At 43.4% G+C, this 20,169-nt stretch overlaps 1 protein-coding gene and 1 pseudogene across 1 annotated transcript in view; one reads left to right on the forward strand and one right to left on the reverse strand.

Moving 5' to 3' along the window:
* The first annotated feature begins 685 nt into the window (after nt 1-685).
* Nucleotides 686-20,169, forward strand: part of ACAA2 (acetyl-CoA acyltransferase 2) — a 33,997-nt gene continuing 14,513 nt past the window's right edge. Inside the window, exons 1-4 of the mRNA XM_021686354.2 lie at nt 686-747; nt 7,289-7,455; nt 17,372-17,500; nt 19,742-19,858. Of these exons, the coding sequence (XP_021542029.2) occupies nt 732-747; nt 7,289-7,455; nt 17,372-17,500; nt 19,742-19,858 (429 nt within the window). The 5' untranslated portion in view covers nt 686-731. The remainder of the gene's footprint in view (nt 748-7,288; nt 7,456-17,371; nt 17,501-19,741; nt 19,859-20,169) is intronic.
* On the reverse strand, nt 8,750-17,247 carry LOC110576923 (annotated as a pseudogene).

Here is a 20,169-nt window from a genome sequence, read left to right on the forward strand (position 1 = left end):
CCCCGTCTCCGGGTCTCCCCGTCTCCGGGTCTCCCCGTCTCCGGGTCTCCCCGTCTCCGGGTCTCCCCGTCTCCCCGCGCCTCTCAGGCCCAGGGGCCTGGGCGTCGGCCCCTCCGCGCAGCCGCACCCCGCCGCCAGCGACAGAGGCTCAGCCAATCCCCTCGCGCCTTCCTCCGCGCCCGGCCCACCCGACTTCCGGCCCCGCGCCAGCCCGCTCGCCCACGCCCCCTCCCCTCGACCCCCCTTCCACGCTGGGGCCATCTTGGTGTTGGGACGCCTGGTCCAGTGATTACGATCTGCGGGATGAAGGGGAACATTCATTACGGGATTACGGGGTGGGGGGGGGCGGGTTATCGAGGCCAGGGGTACGATGGACGGGGTAGAGTCAAGTCACTGTCTCGCTTTGGAAAAGAGAGGTGAAATCTTTAAAGGCAAGAGTGGAGAAGGAAGGCGCCGGCAAGGCACGCTCTCTTCTGCAAGGCCGGCGGCTGGCAGAGTTATGGTTCCCACGCGAAGGCGCGCGGAGGGTGGCGTCTTGCCCAAGAGGCGATGAGCTCCGACCAGCCCGCCAGAGGAGAGGCGGAGGGCTGGCAGCCGGGCCCTGGAAGTGGGTGAAAGGGCGGAGGCGGGGCCCCTCGGGGCGCCGCCCCTGGCTTTAAAGGCCGGGAGGTGGGCGGGCGCCCATCCTCGTCGCTGGAAGGGAAGCCTTGCGTCCTTGCTCGCTCGCAGCCATGGCGCTGCTCCGAGGTGAGCGTCGGTGGGGTCTCTCTGTAGGGGGCTTGACGAAAGCCCAACCCGGAAGGATTGTTGGGGTCAAGGAGAAAACATACTTGTAAGGCACTAGGGACAGCGATTTCGGTGCAGTTTCCAGCTGAGGGTCGAGACCAAGGCTTGCTTCTGACCTTGAAGGTCATTACCCTTCTTCGCGCAGACCACCCCTCCCCCACGCGGTCCGTTTTGTTTTCAGCTGTTAGGAAAATTCGGGCGGCGCCTGAAGCACCGGGGGCCTCGGGCGGAGGGCTGCTTCGCAGAGGAGTCCCCACCTCCGAACAGGTCCTGGTTGCAGAAGTCTTATGGGGACGAATAGACGATCTCTTAGGGTCTCCAGGGAATTTCTGCCCCAGTGACCTGCTCCGCCACATGCTTGGTGGCATTCTATTGCAAGACCAGCTTATTCCCTTTCCCTTCCGTTACTTTAAATTGATTCCAGGAAAGTGCAGTCACTAAGTACATAAATTCTACGGTTATTAACTTTAAAAAAAAAAAAAACCTGTAAACTCCCTTCTCATAACAAATGGTCACAGTCAATGGAATTTTAACTTTCAGGAACAAGAAGAACCAATCCCCCAGTTTTTCTATTAGCATGCATCCCGTTGCACCCAAGGAATCGTTCTCTTACTGCTGTTTGGCTTTTTTGGGAATGTTTGTGTATCCTTTCAAGGCAACTAGGCGTGCCTGCCAAATCTATAAACAGAAATGGATGCTGTAGGAGTAGTTTTCCTTAATTTGTCCTGCTTACTGTCTGTAGTTTTCTAAATGAGTTAATATTTAACCTGAGACAGGAAGGCAGTGTTCCGGTTTTGCGTTCTAGTGGGATTTTTTTTCTGTGCTGTCACATCAGCGCATTTTGCAAGTCCCTTGGCAACCACTGATCGTAATTACTGTCTACATAGTTTTGTCTTTTCCAGATGGCATATAGTTGGAATCATATAGTCGGTAGCCCTTTTAGATTGGCTTCTTTCATTTACCAGTGTGCATTTAAGCTTCCTCCATGTGTTTTCTTTTTTTTTTTTTAAGATTTTATTTATTTATATGAGAGAGAAAGAACACATGAGGGGATAGGGTCAGAGGGCGAAGCAGACTCCCTGCCGAGCAGGGAGCCCGATGCGGGACTCGATCCCGGGACTCCAGGATCATGACCTGAGCCGAAGGCAGTCGCTCAACCAACTGAGCCACCCAGGCGCCCCTTCCATGTGTTTTCATGACTTGACAGCTCATTTATTTTTATTGCTGAGTAACGTTCTATTGTATGGATGTCCCACATCCGTTCACCTGCTGTACGACATCGTTTTCTTACACGTTTTGGCAATTATGAATAAGCTGCTATAAACATTTGTGTGCAAGAGTAGTGATTGCTAGATCATATGGGGAGGATAGGTTTGGTTTTAGTTTTTCTAAGAAACAGTGAAACTGTCTTCCAAAGTGCTTGTCTTTTGCATTCCCGGCAGCAACAAAGAGTTTCTTTTGCTCTGCATCCTCACCAGCATTTGGTGGTGTTGGTGTTTTGGATTTTAGCCATTCTAATAGTTGTGTAGTGGTATCTCATTGTTATTTTAATTTGTAAGTCCCTAATGACATAGGATGTTGAATATATTTTTCATACGGCTATTTGTCATCTTTATGTCATCTTTCATGAGGTGTCTGTTAAGAGTTTTTACCCACTTTTTAACTGGGTTGTTGGTTTTCATTTGTTGAATTTTAAGATGTATTTGTGATGAGGGAGTAGAAGGCTAGCTGAAGACAAAGCATAAGCTGGACATCCTGCAACTTCCCCCCACCCCCCACTCCTGGGTGGGCCCTGTGTGACATTCTTCCAGGAGTCTCCCAACCATCTTCATGTTAATACCTTGCTAGAGGGGAAAACAAGGGCAAGGCCTCTGGTATCTTGTAGGTATCTTTGTAGGTGGGTCCTCGTTAGCATATGAAAGTTCTTTTGAAACCTCCCTTTTCCTTACATCCCCAACTCCCGAGTATATATAATCAGCCACTCCACAAGACCTTGTTGCAGCAGCTCTCTCTGTGCGGGTAATGTTATCGTGGTTAAACCACCGTTTTTGCACCAGAGACTTCTCAAGAATTTTTTTCTTGGTCGTCGGCTCCGGACCTTAATCCCACCAAAACTCACCTTCCAAAACCACATCATTTGTGTATATTGAATACCAGTCGTTAATCAAATAAGTGGTTTTTTAAGTACTCTTAGCTTGTGGCTTGTTCTTTTCATTTACTTTTATGTGTCTTTTGCAGAGCAGAACTTTAAAAAGATTTTTATTTAACAGAGACACAGTGAGAGAGGGAACACAAGCAGGGGGGAGTGGGAGAGGGAGAAGCAGGCTTCCCGCTGAGCAGGGAGCCCAATGTGGGACTCGATCCCAGGACCCTGGGATCATAACCTGAGCCACCCAGGCGCCCAGAGCAGAACTTTTTAATGACGTTCACCTTACCACATTTTTCTTCCATGGATCAGACTTTCGGTGTTGAATCTAAAAAGTTACCACCAAGCCCACGGTCACCTAGATTTTATCCTATATTGTAGAAGTTTTATAGTTTTGCATTTTACATTTAAGTCTATGAGCCATTTTGAGTTAATTGTTGTGAAAGGTTTACAGTCTGTGTCTAGATTTTATTTTTTAATTATTTTTGCAAGTGGATGTCCAGTTGTTACAGCACCATTTGCTGGAAAAACTACCCTCTCCATTGAGTTAACCTTTGTTCCTTTGTCAGACTTTGAGGTTGTGCCCATGTTTTTTGTTTTCTTTTTCCTCTCCAGATGGTAAAATTTCTGTGTACCTATCTTCAAAGTCACTGAATCATTTCCATTCTTCTCTGAAGCCCATTCATTTTTTTTTAAAAGATTTTATTTGTTTATTTGACAGAGAGACCGCGAGAGCAGGAACACAAGCAGGGGGAGTGGGAGAGGGAGAAGCAGGCTTCCCACGGAACAGGGAGCCTGATGCCGGGCTTGATCCCAGGATCCTGGGATCATGACCTGAGCCGAAGGCAGATACTTAACGACTGAGCCACCCAGGGGCCACTGTGAAGCCCATTCAGTGGATTTTTTATTTCAGATATCTTTCAGTTTTAGAATTTCCATTTTGATTGTTTTTTTGTTTTTTTTTTTTACAGTTTCTGTTTCTTTGCTGAGATGGCTTATCCTTTATTATAAGCATATTTTCCTTTATATCCTTGAGCATAGTTACAATAGATAACTGCTTTTAAAATCCTTGTCTGCTAATTCTAACATTTGGGTCATCTTGGGGTTGGTCTCTGTTGATTGTCTTTTCTCTTAGAATGAATCATATTAAAAAACAAATAAAAAATAAAAGAATGAATCATATTTTCTTGTTTCTTCATATGTGCATTGATTTTGGATTGTAGCATGGATGTTGCATATGAAACATTGTAGAGCCTGAATTCTGTTATGTTCTTCCAAAGCATGTTAATTTATTAATTGTTTTGTTGGCTATTTATTTTTGCAGGCAGTTAATTTGGCTGAACTCAAACTCTGTCTCCCCTCTAGAGGGCAACAGCTCAAATCTAAGTTCAGTTCTGTTAGCCTTAGCTAAGGTGTTTGTAGGGGTGCATGGTTAAAGGGTCAGCCAGATATTTAGACAGAGTTCGTATATATGATTTGGGCTCCTGCCTGTGGTCCTTTCCTTTCCCAGATTAATTCTCATTTACCAATGGCTGTGGTTGCCATGAACTCAGTTCTCTGAGTCTTCAAGCCAGTAAGACTGAGTTTGAGTTCTAGCCATTCACGTAGTGTGGACTGTTTGCCTTCAAGTCAGAGGCCATAAATAAATGGGACACTTACCCTGTACTCTTCCCTACTTCCATATCTCCTCCATATCTGCCTAGTTTTGTTCATTCTCCAAGGCCTTCAGGTAGTCATTCTTCTATACCGTCATCGTTATTTGCAGGAGAGTTGATCAGATAGGAGCCATGACCACACGCAGGCTGTAATGAAATTAGGAAGAAGACATGGGAAGGGGACAGAAAAATGAAATAAAATATCAATATAAAAATAGGTAAACTATTAAGCAAGGAGGTTTAGAGGACATTTGCAAAAATTCAGGAAGGTATAGTGGCACAGAATAACCCATCAGAACAAAACATCTGTAATGCACTGAAATAATATTTATGGTCTTGTAAATATCTGAATATTAATATCTGTAAATATTAATTGGATTTGTTCCAAATCATAGTTGCATATGTTAGGAGTAACATTCTTTTATTTTTTAATGTTTGGGATTTTTTTTTTAAGATTTTTAAAATTTATTTTAGAGCATGAGCAGGGGGAGGGGCAGAGGGGAGAGAGAGAGAATCTCAACCAGACTCTGCGAGGAACCTGAAGCAGGGCTCCATCTCATGACCCTGAGATCCTGATCTGAGCCAAAATCAAGAGTCAGATGCTTAATAACCAACTGATGCCTAACCTGACTGAGCCACCCAGATGCCCCTCCTAAAATTCTTTTATAATGTGAGTTTCTCTAAGTAGGAATGAAAGGAGAAGTTGAAGTTTTTTTGTTTTGTTTTTTAATTTTTTGACAGACAACGAGAGAGGGAACACAAGCAGGGGGAGTGGGAGAGGGAGAAGCAGGCTTCCCGTGGAGCAGGGAGCCCGATGTGGGGCTCGATCCCAGGACCCTGAGATCATGACCTGAGCCAAAGGAGGCGCTTAACAACTGAGCCACCCAGGCGCCCCTTTGTTTTTCGTTTTTTGAGTTTTTTTTAGGATAGGTTGAGTTTGTTCCACGAAAGAGATAATCTCCACTAACGTAATCGGGAGAATTGTACTTAAATACCAAGAGTGGTATAATGTTTGTATGGCCTCAATTACAGGTTAGTATCTTGGCACAAACCCATTGTTAAAGGTCCCATAATTTCTTGGCAGGACATGGAAATGTGAGCTCAGATTGTTTTGGAGGAAGCCAATGTATGCAAAGCACCAAGCACGAGGTCTGTCGCATACTGAGTGCCTCCTGTGTGTGCCACTGAACTCTTTACCTTGCAGGATTGTTGGGAAGATAAGATAGTATATGAAAAGTGATAAAATGTCTAGTGCTTTGTTGGTGCCTAATAAATGTTAGTGTGATGAAACGGCTCTATTGGGTGCTGCTTCCTGATGTGCAAGTTTTGCCTCACACAGCTCTAGTGAGCGTCACTCTCGATCGGAGACTTCTGTAACCTGTTTGGGGGGAGGCGGGAGTAGAGTGTCTCGGGAAGGAGCAATTTTTATTTCTTTGCACAAGGACATCAATTGGACTAACAGTAATACCATAAATTTATAGTCTTAATTTACATTAATATATGTATGGATAATTCCCCTTAATTTTTGTGGTTAGATCAGGAAATTTTGTTGTATTCTAAGTGACACGTTTTACTAGGATATTGGCAAACTAGAACGTCTTTAACCCCCCAGAATTAATGTCAAATAAAGAAGTGTTGGAAGAATGCCTTTTATTTACTTCAGATCTGGGGGATCTTACAGTTTCGCTGACTCCAGATCTGGAGGGGTTACCCGGGTAAAAGGTGATCTCTTTTGCCCATTTTCTTCCAAGGGTAAACAGTAATGGTTCATGTGATTTGAAATTTGTAATTTAGTCATCCTGTGTTTCCAAAAGTACAGGCGTATTTGGTTCACATTCAAAGCATTATCAACTCTAGAAACAGTTTTTCTTTCCTTTTTTTTTTTTTCCCTAGAAACTATTTTTGTGACTTGGGGTGCATTTGGGTAGACTGGTGGATAGAAGACTGGGTAAGCTGGCTTAGCTCAGTAGGAGCAAAAGTCATACTTTGGGTTGTCCATTCATGGGCACACTGCTTCACACAGTGGAGGATGCCTTCTTACTGTAAGTTTTCTAGCAGAGGAGTTTTTTTCTTTCACGTCAGGAATTTTCTGTGGGGTGAGTGGTTGGCTTCAAACCTCAAGAGAGCTTCTAATTTGGAGACTCTTGGACTCTGTGATTAGGCAACATACTTCACATCGAAGAAGCATTTTAGTTTTATTTTTTTTAAGATTTTATTTATTTATTTGTCAGAGAGAGAGAGAGAACAAGCAGGGGGAGCAGCAGGCAGAGGGAGAAGCAGGCTTCCCGCTGAGCAGGGAGCCCGATGCAGGACTCAATCCCAGGACCCTGGGATCATGACCTGAGCCGAAGGCAGACGCTTAACCAACTGAGCCACCCAGGCGTCCCAGCATTTTAGCTTTAACCAAATGTTCTAACATTGTAAATCGCTGGAGGACAAGAATGTTTTCTACCAGGATGGATTTACATTGCAGCATGCAGTTCTTGGGGCCAGCGTAGAGGTATTGCTCAAACTGATACTCCTCCATTAAAAGACTGCTTCTGTGAGTGTGATTGTTCCATGTATTATTGTGTGACAAAAATTGTCTGAGTTCTAACTGAAAACAGTACCTAATACTAGGTTCCATAGTGAGATTATTTAAAGCATGTTAGGGACACTGACGAATCTGTCACTGCTTACAAATCTCTCTTCATTGCCATAGGTGTATTCATCGTTGCTGCGAAGCGAACACCCTTTGGAGCGTATGGAGGTCTTCTGAAAGACTTCACGGCGACCGACTTGACTGAGTTAGCTGCCAAGGCTGCTTTGTCTGCGGGCAAGGTCGCACCTGAGACCATTGACAGCGTCATTGTAGGCAATGTCATACAGGTCAGTAGGGCAGAAGGGAGGCATTCATTCTTACTGCTTTATGTTATCAAAAAGATAATTTCTTTAATATGTCTTAATGGTGAACTAGTTAATAATAGTTAAAGATATTTATGATTTAAGTAATCCTGTGACTCTGGGAGCAATGGCATACATCATTCAAAGCCCCGTATAATCCGGAAGCCATATATCTGTCCCATTGGGGTTACATTTCATTGCTTCCTCTTTTTTTTTTTTTTAATTTTATTTATTTATTTGACAGAGAGAGACAGCGAGAGAGGGAACACAAGCAGGGGGAGCAGGAGAGGGAGAAGCAGGCTTTCCGCTGAGCAGGGAGCCCGATGCGGGGCTCGATCCCAGGACCCTGGGATCATGACCTGAGCTGAAGGCAGATGCTTAACGACTGAGCCACCCAGGTGCCCCCATTTCATTGCTTCTTAATACCAGATTCATTTCCTTGACTTATCTAAAGTTAATTGGTTCTCTCTGTGTACCAACTAAGGAGGGTAGAAAACCTAGTCAATGTAACACATCTCCTATAATTTCTTAAACAGTAGGAGCTTGGTCAGCATTTGTTATGGGAAATAACTTCCTTTACCTTCTATCCTGCTATGTTAAGGTCTACAGAATAGATCATTCATTTGCAGACAATGAAAGCTGGATATTCCTTTGAAGTGTGGCCAAGAAGTGGGGGCTCCCTTCTTCCTCCCAGCCCTTGGTTTAACAGAGGCTCCATGTGGAACCACTGCAAGTCCTGGGGCCCTGTCACTGTTCTGCTGGCTCAGAAAGTGGTTGTTCCATACTAGGAGAGGCAGGCTGAGAAGCCTGGAGGCTGCGGCCACCCCCTCCACCAAGTGCCCAGCTCCTGGGGCAGGGATAAGGCTCAGAAAGGGGTGTGCAATTTTGGCCACCCTGCAACTCTGAGCCATGACTCAGAGATTTTGCTTCTGCCAAGAACTGCTTTGTTTGCAGTGGAGTCTAAAGGACTTCATTTTTTTTTTTCAGTGACACTTTTCCTTGCTTTAATATTTTTTGTCCTTTTCTGCTTTCGAAATGAGCTCTCAACTACAAAATATCAAACTACGCTCAAAACTGCCAGCCATTGACGCGCTACTGAGAAGCTCACAAGTAAGGACAGCTAGCTGCCACAGGTGACAAGAGGTGGGAAGCGATTGAAGCAGTGGTTACAGATGTTCACGAGAAGCTAAAACTGTCCAACAGGTTGTGCCCTGATGTCAGCACAGGTTAAACCAGTCACTATCTTGGTGTGTGGCCTCAGGGTGTTTGGGTTCAGAGTCTACATGGCAGTACGATTTCTTCCAGTTAAGAGTTCTTGGCTTGCACCAATCACAGGGTGGCCGGAGGCACCAGACCCATCTGTTAGCTTTTCAGAAATGCTGCCATAGACCTGATAGATGTCCTGAGAGACTTGGGGAGCTCTACACTTCAGCGACAGCATGTAATTTGGGTTTCCTGGCTGGATACGTAGCTCAGCCAAAATCCAAATGCCATTACTGAGCTTCAAGGATCGGTACAGCATGTCCCCCCTTCCACCTTCCTTTTGGCAAGAGTATAAACATTGTCATTTTGCAGTTTGCTGGAAACTGTCAGCGTTTAATTGACATTCCTTAATCTGAAACCGAAGTTCTTTTTCGTTGGGAATAGCCTTCCCCGTTGCAAGGAAGACCTGGTGGTCCATTTTGAAATCTTTTGCAGAAAGCACATTGAGTGGGGTGAGACAGCTAAAGTAGAAGACGTGAATATTGTTTTTCACAGCCACCTGCAGGTTATTCAGAGGTTCCATCTTCATGACCGGACCTGAGGTGTTCAGAGGCAGGGAGACATCCATGCGCTGGGTTGGCATCAGTGGTATACGGTTGTCCAGAGGAGTGCTGGGGGTGACACCAAAGCTACTCTTGTTTGACTGGATTGCAAAGTCTGTCATGTGCTGCAGAGCTTTGTTGGTGAGGTTCATTTCCGTAGAGGTGTGCCCTTGGCGATGAGTAAATATTCTGCAAATCTCCAAGCCTTTAGCTTTTACTGCAGGCAGCCAGACAGCCTTAGAAACTATGCATCTAGCAGGTCCCATGCCTGTCCCGTGGAGAGTGCTGACAGGTCAGTCAGACCACTGCTGACCACAGCGGGAGTAGGTGGAGGAGCATAGGTTACAGGCCCCGATGATGGGATGGAAGACTGTCCTACCAGACCGTCTAGTCCTCCTCCCAAGACATTTGCTGCTCCCATCTGTATGGAGGACACTGGAAGCACATTGCCTGGGGGACCGAGGTCAAGGTTTAAAAGGTCTAGAAGGTCACCTTGAGAGGGGATAACCTGAGGCTTTTGCCAACAAGGCTGTCACCTGCATCAATGCTCCCATGATGTATTGGCAAGTGTTTGCGACGGATTCCATGACTTCCTTCCAAAATGACAAAAGCATTGGGAGGCTTACACGGTACACCAAGGCCAAAGATCCAGTGTGGCAGATTAGCTCATCCAGCAGGGTTGGCACAGTATGATCTAGCTCCTCAGACATCAGTGGCTTCTCAGACTAGACTACTACTTTGCCTGTAACAGGGTCTGTTGAGAGAAGACACCAATAAATATAGCCCTGGTCTCGAAGGTCAGGTTTATCAGAATCCCGTGTTGCCAAACTCAAGACTTGCTGTACCAGCTCCTGTGTTCCTGGTGGTTTGTTGAGAAACAGCTTCGCTATGACAGTAAGCAGAGTAAGCTGCACCTGGGTGCTTTCATCATGAAAACCCTCCAGGAAGCTCTCCAGTAACTCATCTGCATTGTCAGGTCTCTCAGCATATTCTCCCACCATCCAAATCATAGCTGCTCGAGCATCTGGTTCATCCAGCGAGTCTAAGTTCTCACACAGAGCGGCAATGATACTTTTGGACTTGTTGGGGTGTTTGCGGAAGATGTGTCTGATGACAACAGTGCCTCTAGGGCCACTTCCTTTGGTCTGGGTGAGATCAAGCAGTGTGCTTACATGGTGCTCTGCGGATCGCTCCACTTTGATGGCACACCGTCCCGTGGCCCACACAGCTTTTCGAGCAAAGTCAACATCCACATCTGTGGCATATTCCTTTAATTCTGCCAGAACCTGAGCAGTGTTGACCTGAGATGCCAAGCGAATCATAATGTCCAGTTTCTCTAACATAGATGGGATCATTGTACTTTACAAAGAAGACTTTGATTTCCTGCTTCAAGATTTGGGGTCATTTTTGGACAATTAGATTGATATTCCCCAGGATGATGTGCTGCATCTCTGGTTCCCCGGAGAGCGAAGTGACAGGTGGAGGGGCCCACTTCTTCAGCAGCATATTGTAGTTGTCAGAGTCTTGGGTGACAATGCTACACACTTCATTAGGACTTTTACTGCAGAAAGCACCACTGCTGAGTTGGCTTGAGATAGCCGGGGAGTTACCCACAGACGCTGCAAGCCTTCCAGTCATCTTTAGGGTTGTGATTAGACAGGCAGCCCAACATGAAAGTCTGGCCCCATTCAGGGCTGTCAGCAGCTTATTTTATAGTTTTTAGAATATACAGTTTATACGGCTTTTGTTAAATTGATTCCTAAGTATTTTATTCTTTTTGATGCTGTTTTTTGGGTTTTTTTTAAATAAGATTTTATTTATTTGACAGAGACAGCGAGAGCAGGAACACAAGCAGGGGGAGTGGGGGAGGGAGAAGCAGGCTTCCCACTGAGCAGGGAGCCTGATGCGGGGCTCGATCCCAGGACGCTGGGACCATGACCTGAGCCAAAGGCAGCCACCCAACCGACTGAGCCACCCAGGCGCCCCTTGATGCTGTTTTGAATGGAATTGTTTTCTCATTTCATTTCAGATTGTTCAAGTGTATAGAAAAATAATTGATTTTTGTATATTGATCTTGTACCGTGATTGCTGAACCCATTTATTCTAATAATTTTTTAGTTAATTCCTTAGGGTTTATTAGTATGTGACATTGTGTCATCTGGGAGTAGAGCTAGTTTTACTTCTTTTTTTTTTTTTTTAAAGATTTTATTTATTTATTTGAGAGAGAAAGAATGAGAGATAAAGAGCATGAGAGGGAGGAGGAGGAGAGGGAGAAGCAGACTCCCTGCTGAGCAAGGAGCCCGATGTGGGACTCGATCCCGGGACTCCAGGATCATGGCCTGAGCCGAAGGCAGACGCTTAACCATCTGAGCCACTCAGGCGCCCGAGCTAGTTTTACTTCTTAATCTCTAGTCTGGATTTCTTTTATTTCTTTTTCTTGCTTCATTGCCCTGTCTAGAATCTCCAGGGTTGAAGAGAAGTGACAAAAAGTGGATACCCTTGTCTTCTTCCTGATATTATGGGGGAAAACAGCCAGTGTTTCACAATTAAGTAAGATCTTAGATGTGGACTTCTTGTAGATGCCCTTTACCAGTTTGGGAAAGTTCCCTTCTATTTTTAGTTTATTAAGTGTTTTCCTATGAAAGGGCATTGGATGCTTTTTCTGTGTCAATTGAGATGATCAACCATTTTTGTTTTTTATTCTGTTGATATGATGACCCCATCTTAATACATGTTATCAATTCAGTAACATTAAACTCTTGGCCAACAGCACGTAACTAATGCCTGATTGAAGTTTCTCTAACACATATTTCCCCCCCGGGGCATAGCACTGCCTTCTTCCACTTAGGCAGCGCTTCAGCACTAGGCCTGGGGCAGTTTTGAACAGCAAAATCACCAATAAAAAGCACAGAAATGTGAAAAACATTGCAATAAATAGACGGCAGAAAGGACATTTGTTTTTGTTTTTTGTTTGTTTAGATTTTATTTATTTGAGAGAGAGAGAGACAGAGCATGAGTAGGAGGGAGGGGCAGAGGGAGAAGCAGGCTCCCCACTGAGCAGGGAGCCCACATGTGGGGCTCAATCCCAGGACCCCAGATCATGACTTGAACTGAAGACACTCAACCGACTGAGCCACCCAGGCACCCAGAAAGGACATTTGTTTATAGCATGAGAACTAAAACAAGAAGGCTAAGTGTCCCCTTGTTCATCCTCAGCTAGGAAAGTGTGTATTATATTAGGCGACTAAAATTTCTCAATTTTCCTCCACCCTGCACATACCTGGAAATAACCACAGAAGTGCTGCAGGTGTTGATTTGGGGTTACAAATAAATTTTAACACACAGGTGAATTTGTGAGTATGAAATCTATGAATAATGAGAATCGACTGTATTTTGAACTTACGTTTTGAGCGGTCTTAAAGGTACTAATGTATTCTGTCCTAAGCAGTTCTAATATATGAAAATAGCCTTATTATAAGGAGTAATTAAATGAGTTACGGAGGTCAAAAAGGTATAAACTTCCAGTTATAAATAAGTAAGTCTTGGGGCTGTAATGAACAGCATGATGACTATAGTTAATAATTCTGTACTGCACATTTGAAAGATGCTAAGTAAGTAAATATTAAAAGTCCTTGATGGGAGAAAAAGGAACTCAAAGGCTGGATTTTGCCGCTGCCCTGGTCTCCAGGCAGAATCCCTGAGGCATCCAGATTATAACACTCCTCCAGCTCCCTCAAGGACTTCTTTTAATGCTTTACCACTGTGGCTTTGTTCTTGTTCCTGTTATTTTCCCCTGATAACCATAAACACCTCCACCCAAGATACATGTTAGCAATCATCTTTCAAATATGTGGCCCATTGATACACATCTGAAGGGTCTCAAGACTCATGTTGTACTAGACAGTAGTAAAGAACTTTATCTTAATGGCAGCTAGCCCCTCAAGGTCCTGGAAGCCCCCACTTCCAAATTCCTTAGAGACTTACGCTCTTCCTAACCCCTCACATCAGTCCTCCTCACAAAAAAATTTTTGGTAACTATATAATGTGGTTTTGGAATATAGGTGAGGTTCGGTGGGGTGAGATCCAGAGCCAACGACCATTCTTGAGACGTCTTTGGTGCAAAATGGTGGCTTTATTAAAGCATGGGGACAAGGACCTGTGGGCAGAAAGAACTGCTGCATTGGGGGGTCCTGAGGAGTGGTGATTATAAAGGGGAGTTGGGGAAAGTAAGGAAAAGGGAGGTTTCAAAAGGGTTTTCATATGTTCAAGAGGACCCACCTACAAGAAACCGGACGCCTTGCCTTTGTCAAGTTAAGGTTGTTTTTCCCTCTGGCAAGGCATTAACATTAACATAGCTGGGAGATTCCTGGAAGAATGCCACACATGTCCCACCCAGGAGTGGGGGATAGGGGGAGGTTGCAAGGTGTGTCAGCTTAATGCTTTGTCTTCAGGTAGCCTTCTGCTCCCTCATCATATATATGACAGATGTTAACTAGACTTATCGTGGTGATAATTTGCAATATATACAAATATTGAATCATTATGTTGTACACTTGAAACTGATATGTTATATGTCAATTATACCTCAATTGAAAAATAAAACAGGAATAGGAACTTTTTAAAAAATATAAGTTCTGACTAAGATTTATGGAATGTTAAAAAGCCAGAAGAAACCCTAGAGATTTTATAGAACTCCAGGCCTCTCTTAACACATGAGGAAACCTCCAGAGAAGTTTCAGAGTTGAGGCAGGTAGTCTGTTAACAGTCCTGGGCTAGAATGCAGATCCCCTGACTTCTAGTTCAGTATTCTTCCTCCTGTACTAAGCTCTTCCCACAAATCTTGATGTTAAAGGAGATGTAAAGTCATTTCGTGGGAACACTTAGAGAATAGATAACAAAAAGGGGGGGGGGGAATTACCACTTTCTGGAATACAGTGGCCAAAGTAGAAGACGTCTGGTTTCTAAGCATCAGGTAGGACCACATTCAAAATTTACATACAGGTAAGTATGTATTCTGTCAGTAAGATCTCCAGAAACTATCTGTATTCAGTCAGTTGGGCTAGAATTTAACAACTCAATCATAACTCCTCTACTCCTTTTATTTACAAACGAGGCACTTGTGAATCCATTTGCAGATAACTTCCCATAGGAGGAACTTGAGAGTTCGATAAACCAAAGTTCACACTGCAAGTGAATGACAGTCTAGATTAGATTCCAATCCAGATCTCCTGACTCCTGGCCTAATATTCTTTCTATTACCTCAGGCTCTCCTGCTTGATTTTATAAAACACCTATTTTGCCAGTCTGGACATTAGAGTATTATAAGAGAAGTGACTCCAAAACAGAAAGCTCTGGCAAAAGAATATCCCCTGACCAGCAATCGTTTTTTAAATTTTTTTTTTAATATTTATTTTGAGAGAGAGAGAAAGCGCCCGGGCAAGCACATGCCTGGGGGTAGGGGGTGGGGCAGAGGCTGAAGGAGAGAGAGAATCTCAAGCAGACTCCCTGCCTAGCCCTGAGCCTGATCTCACAGCCCTAAGATCAGGGAAAAGTGCCTCTTAAAAAGGGCAACTGCAAAACACACTCTGCAACATTTACTTGTTTTTTCTTAAAGAATGGGTGGGATCCAAGGAATCAAAGCAGTAGATGTGATGTAGGAAAGATGTTAGGGTTCGAAGCCGACGGCCAAGAAAGAATTCTTGAGACATCTTTCGTGCAAAAAGGTGGTTTTATTAAATCACGGGGACAGGACCCATGGGCAGAAAGAGCCGCACCAGGGTTGTTAGGAGTGGCCCATTATATACTTTCAAGTCAGGAGGGGGTTAGGGATGGCCTAAGTCTCTAAGGAATTTGGAAGCAAGGTTTCCAGGACCTTGAGGGGGCTAGCTATTGTTGGTGAAAGGTCATTTATTACTGTCTAATAAAACCTTAGTCATGAGACCCTTCAGATGAGTATCAGTGGGTCGTATGCTTGGGGGATGATTGCCCACATGTAACTTGGGTAGAAATAAAGGAGGTTTCCAAAGGAATTTTTATATGTTGAGACTTCATAGGATCCTGGCGGTGGGGCTAAGATTGCCTTTTGCCCTTGGGAAAGTATTAACATTGAGGTAGCTGAGTTCCTAGAGGAATGTCACTGTGTTTCAAGGACTTGTCAATGGGCTATAAGTAGTAAGGAAATTTAAAAATTGTTTTTTCTGCCTTTGTTTCCCACATCAGATGGACCAATGAGGAACATCTCCAAGTTGTTTTAGGAACTAAAGCAACAAAACTCAAAGCTAAAATTTCTAATCAAGAAATTCTTCTAACAACTGTGGTTTGTCTTGTGGATTACCACCCTTACTCCCCCTTTAGGGGAGAAGCATGACTTACTCCTGTAAACCAATTACTCCTCAACAAGAAACACCTTAGAACATAAGTTTTGAATCACATCCGTCTACCTGCAAAGCTCAGGGATGCAATGAGGCAAATACCCACAAAAACAAACACAAAAACCCAGCAACAAAACCTCAAATGAGGACAAAGATTTGTCCAAAAGTGTCTGGGCTGGAAAGGCTGGGAGACCATAAAACATGAAAGACAACTGTGTATCCGAGCCCTGGTTTGTGTTAATATATGGGACAACCAGATAGTTTAAACCTCTGTGGCTAAGCCCATTCCTCTATTTATAGAGACAGACAGCTAGCACTGCTCTGTATAGGTATCAATATACTGCTTTGTCCTTTACAATCTATTTGCCACATTAGGCTGAAACCGCTAAGCCAAGTTTTTCCACTAAGGCTAAGAACACTGCATCCATGCAGGGATGAGAAGCTCATCGCACACTCACACTCACACATACCAAGTCTACCAGCCTGTGGGAGTCCACTTCCAGCTCTGCATTTATTTTATGCCGTTGTATCTTTTATATGTGTTCTTTCACAATTTCCCGTATCATGGTAAACACAGTAAAAATCTCAACACGTTCACACCTGGTTCTGGTCACTCGGCAGGAGCATTTGTGTGCCATTGAACAGGAGACCAGGGGCACCTGGGTGACGCAGGCGGTTGAGCGTCTGCCTTCAGCTCAGGTCGGTCCTGGGATCGAGGCCCGCATCCGGCTCTCTGCTGAGCGGGGCGTCTGCTTCTCCCTCTGTGCTCTCTCTCTCTCTCTCAAAATAAATAAATAAATTCTTTTAAAAAAAAAACCAGGAGACCAAAACCACAGAACAAGTGCACAGGTTGGGTTATAGGATCAGAAATAGATATAAAAACACCAAAGTGCAGATTTCACAAGAAATAAGTGTCCACCTCCTAAGTCTGTAGCGGGCTACCTGCCATCACTGCTGTTCTTGGACCCCAAAGCAGGGCCAACGATGTTGCTCTTGAACCTGGGGTCCTTGTTTATCTCTCCCCTCCCTAGGTCAACAGATCTCAGCCTCGGTTTCACATTATAATGCCCTGGGTGCTTTTAAAAGTATCTACTGGGGCGCCTGGGTGGCTCAGTTGGTTAAGCGACTGCCTTCGGCTCAGGTCATGATCCTGGAGTCCCTGGATCGAGTCCCGCATCGGGCTCCCTGCTCGGCAGGGAGTCTGCTTCTCCCTCTGACCATCCCCCCTCTCATGCTCTCTCTCTCTCAAATAAATAAATAAAATCTTAAAAAAAAAAAAAAAAGTATCTACTGATACCCATGCCTTGCCTGCACCTTTCTGGTTTAATTGGTTTGGTTCGACTCAAGCATTGCTATGTTAATCAAGCTTTCCTGGTTATTCCAGTGTCCTTCGATACTTCCTCTGTTAAGGAACATACTATTTTAAGATAGCCCATTCTGTTCTTAAACAGTTGTAATTATTATAAATTTCTGTCTTATATGATGACTTAATATAAGGATTTCTCGTACTTTGTATGTTTAAAAACCAACTGACCAAATTAGTTTTTACTCAAACAATAAACCCCTGTATTACGTAAAATATACGCTGTACCTATATGCATTGCGTCCTACCTTAGAGCCATATAGTTTATCATTTTTGATAGATTGCTCACATTTCTGTATATTTTGTCCTTCTTACTGCTAAGATTTATAGAGGACATTCTTTTTCTTTTTCCTCCATTCCAGAGTTCTTCAGATGCTGCATATTTGGCCCGGCATGTTGGTTTGCGTGTTGGCGTCCCAAAAGAGATCCCAGCTTTCACTGTTAACCGACTCTGTGGCTCTGGTTTCCAGTCCATTGTGAGTGGATGTCAGGTATGGGCAAAATTTTATTACTTCTCTGAAAATACGTTAAAAGCTATTGGAGGAAATGCCCCACTTCAGTATAACACTGTAGGCTTTTATGGTGTTTTATTAGCAAAGGTCAGTATTTGATTTTTCTTGGAAAAGTATTCACAGGAAGAAAATAGTTTCTTAAAAGCTATCCACGGATCTTTGAAAGACATGCTAAATGGAATAAGAGAGTCACAAAAGGACAAACACTGTATGATTTCACTTACATGAGTAGTCAGATTCATAGAGACAGAAAGTAGGACGGTGGTGGCTGGGGCTGGGGGAGGAGAGAATGAGGAGTTCATGTTTAATGGGTACTGAGTTTCAGCTTGCAAAGCCAAAAAGAGGTCTGGAGATGAGTGGTGGTTGGTCACACAGCAATGTGAAGTACTTAATGAACTGTACACTTAAAATTGGTTACAATGGTAAATTTTAAGTTATGTATATTGTATCACAAATTTTTTTAAAAGCTAATCACAATTGTCATTTTTATCAAGTTCTTCCTATGTGCCCGACCTATGCTAGATTTACATTCAGTATCTCACTTAATCTTCACAACCATCCAGGGAGGCAGGAACTATCCCTATTCCCATTTAACAGGCAAGGAAACTGATCAGTAAGGTGACTTAAGTTATAGAGGCAGAACTTGAACCCAGGACTGTGAGAGTTCCCTGTGAGGCAGTGTGAAACTGAATAAAGACTATAAGGCTAGGAAGAGAGTTCGAGGATTTAGGGGATGTATTGCTTTTCTGGAAACAGTGTCATTCTTGATCTCCTAAAGCACTTTTCTTTTGACTGCTGTGATTCAGTGACCCCTTACACTTGGCTTTCTGTGATGCATGCATTTGCCTCACCTCTTTGACGATGTTTTAATCACCTTTGTATCTCCCTAGCTGCTCAATAAATATTTTAATGAATCAAAAAAAAAAGAAATGTATTCCCTTTTTGCCGGAGTCCAGCTCCAGCTGGGGTGGGTCTCTCGTAGGAAAGGACTGCATCGGCAAATGTGGAGACACAGACACAGGATCAGGTTGCAAGCATCACCTCCTGACAGCCTCGGAGGAACTTTATTTATATGTTAGGATATTTTTGTTTTTCCAAATCTTAGATCACTTTCTGGATTACAGCCATAGCCTTCTTTCATTTTTCCTTTGTAATGATTAACATGACTTTTATTGATTTCTGCTTATTGGCTTTCGCTAAAACTAAAAAACAGTACGCAAAGAGAAAGGTGCTAGACAGAGCGTGACCGTCTTGTTATTTTGTTCTATAGAAACTAATTCTTTGTGGAATTAGTTTCATTATGATTGCTTAGATAGGAGTAACTAAGATGAGTAGTCACTTTATCATGAAACCCCAGAAATATTCCCACAATTATAAAGATTGCCATAAACAAAATGAAAGAATAGCAGGAGCCAGCTGTGGAGTCTCCTGTTTTCAGGATCGTCCCCCATACTTGGACTTTGTCAAACAGCATGAGTAGCTTGGCTCGCGCCACTTTTTTAACTTGGGCAAATACATTTGTTCCCTTGAGCACAGAGAAAAGGGATACACTGAAATCCAATTTTATTTGTCCAGATCTTCATTTCTTTACAGAATGAAGGACATGGACATATTGTAATGGATAAATTACTTTCATGTTAATTTATTTCTATAAAGATATATCTGAAACAGTGGTCCTGATTTTCCTAGAAGTCACTGAGAACACTGGGCTCTGGAGGCTTGTTACTTGCTTCTTTTCTGAGAAATGCAAATAGTGGAAAGCGTGAGAAGGATGAAATGGCTTTCTCTTTATGAGCCTCCTCGATTAACCCAGTTTTCTTGTAAGTCTGTGGTCTGCTTCAGACTCCTCCATTAATGGGATAAATTCTACTTCCATCTTCTTAAAGGATTTATTCTTTATCCTCAGCTAACAATCTGTATATTATGCCAGGCATTAATATCTCCGCTGATTTTCAAGATTTATATTGAGGGTAAGAATTATCATTCCTTGCCAAAATGTAGATAGAATTTGTCTCTTGTGCACACACAATTGAAGTCTGTTAGGTTTTTTCCCCCTTGTATCTTGGGAATGGATGCTGGAGCATTTGCTTTACAATTACTTGACAAGTATTTCCTTTTGAGAGTGTAAATCATTACATGTACTATTAGTTTACTGTTGAACATGTACCTCTGTTACAATAAAAGGTTTTTTGTTGTTGTTGCTCATTCGTTTTCAAATAGGAAATTTGTGTTAAAGATGCTGAAGTTGTCTTGTGTGGAGGAACTGAAAACATGAGCCAGTCTCCCTACTATGTCAGAAACATACGTTTTGGAACCAAGTTTGGATCAGATCTCAAGGTTGGAACCATTCAAATGTTTAAAAATTATTTGTCATGCTTTTATGCTAATAATTTTAATAACACCATTTTAGGAGAGAGAAAACAAATTTTGTGGTTTTTGGGGTTTTTTTTAAAGATTTTATTTATTTATTTTGACAGAGAGAGAGACAGTGAGAGAGGGAACACAAGCAGGGGGAGTGGGAGAGGAAGAAGCAGGCTTCCCGCTGAGCAGGGAGCCCGAAGCAGGGCTCAATCCCAGGACCCTGGGATTGAGCCACCCAGGCGCCCCAAGAAAACAAATTTTTTTTTTTTTTTTTTTTTTTTTTAAAA

The sequence above is a fragment of the Neomonachus schauinslandi genome, chromosome 14, assembly GCF_002201575.2.
Source record: "Neomonachus schauinslandi chromosome 14, ASM220157v2, whole genome shotgun sequence".
NCBI classification, from domain to species: domain Eukaryota; kingdom Metazoa; phylum Chordata; class Mammalia; order Carnivora; family Phocidae; genus Neomonachus; species Neomonachus schauinslandi.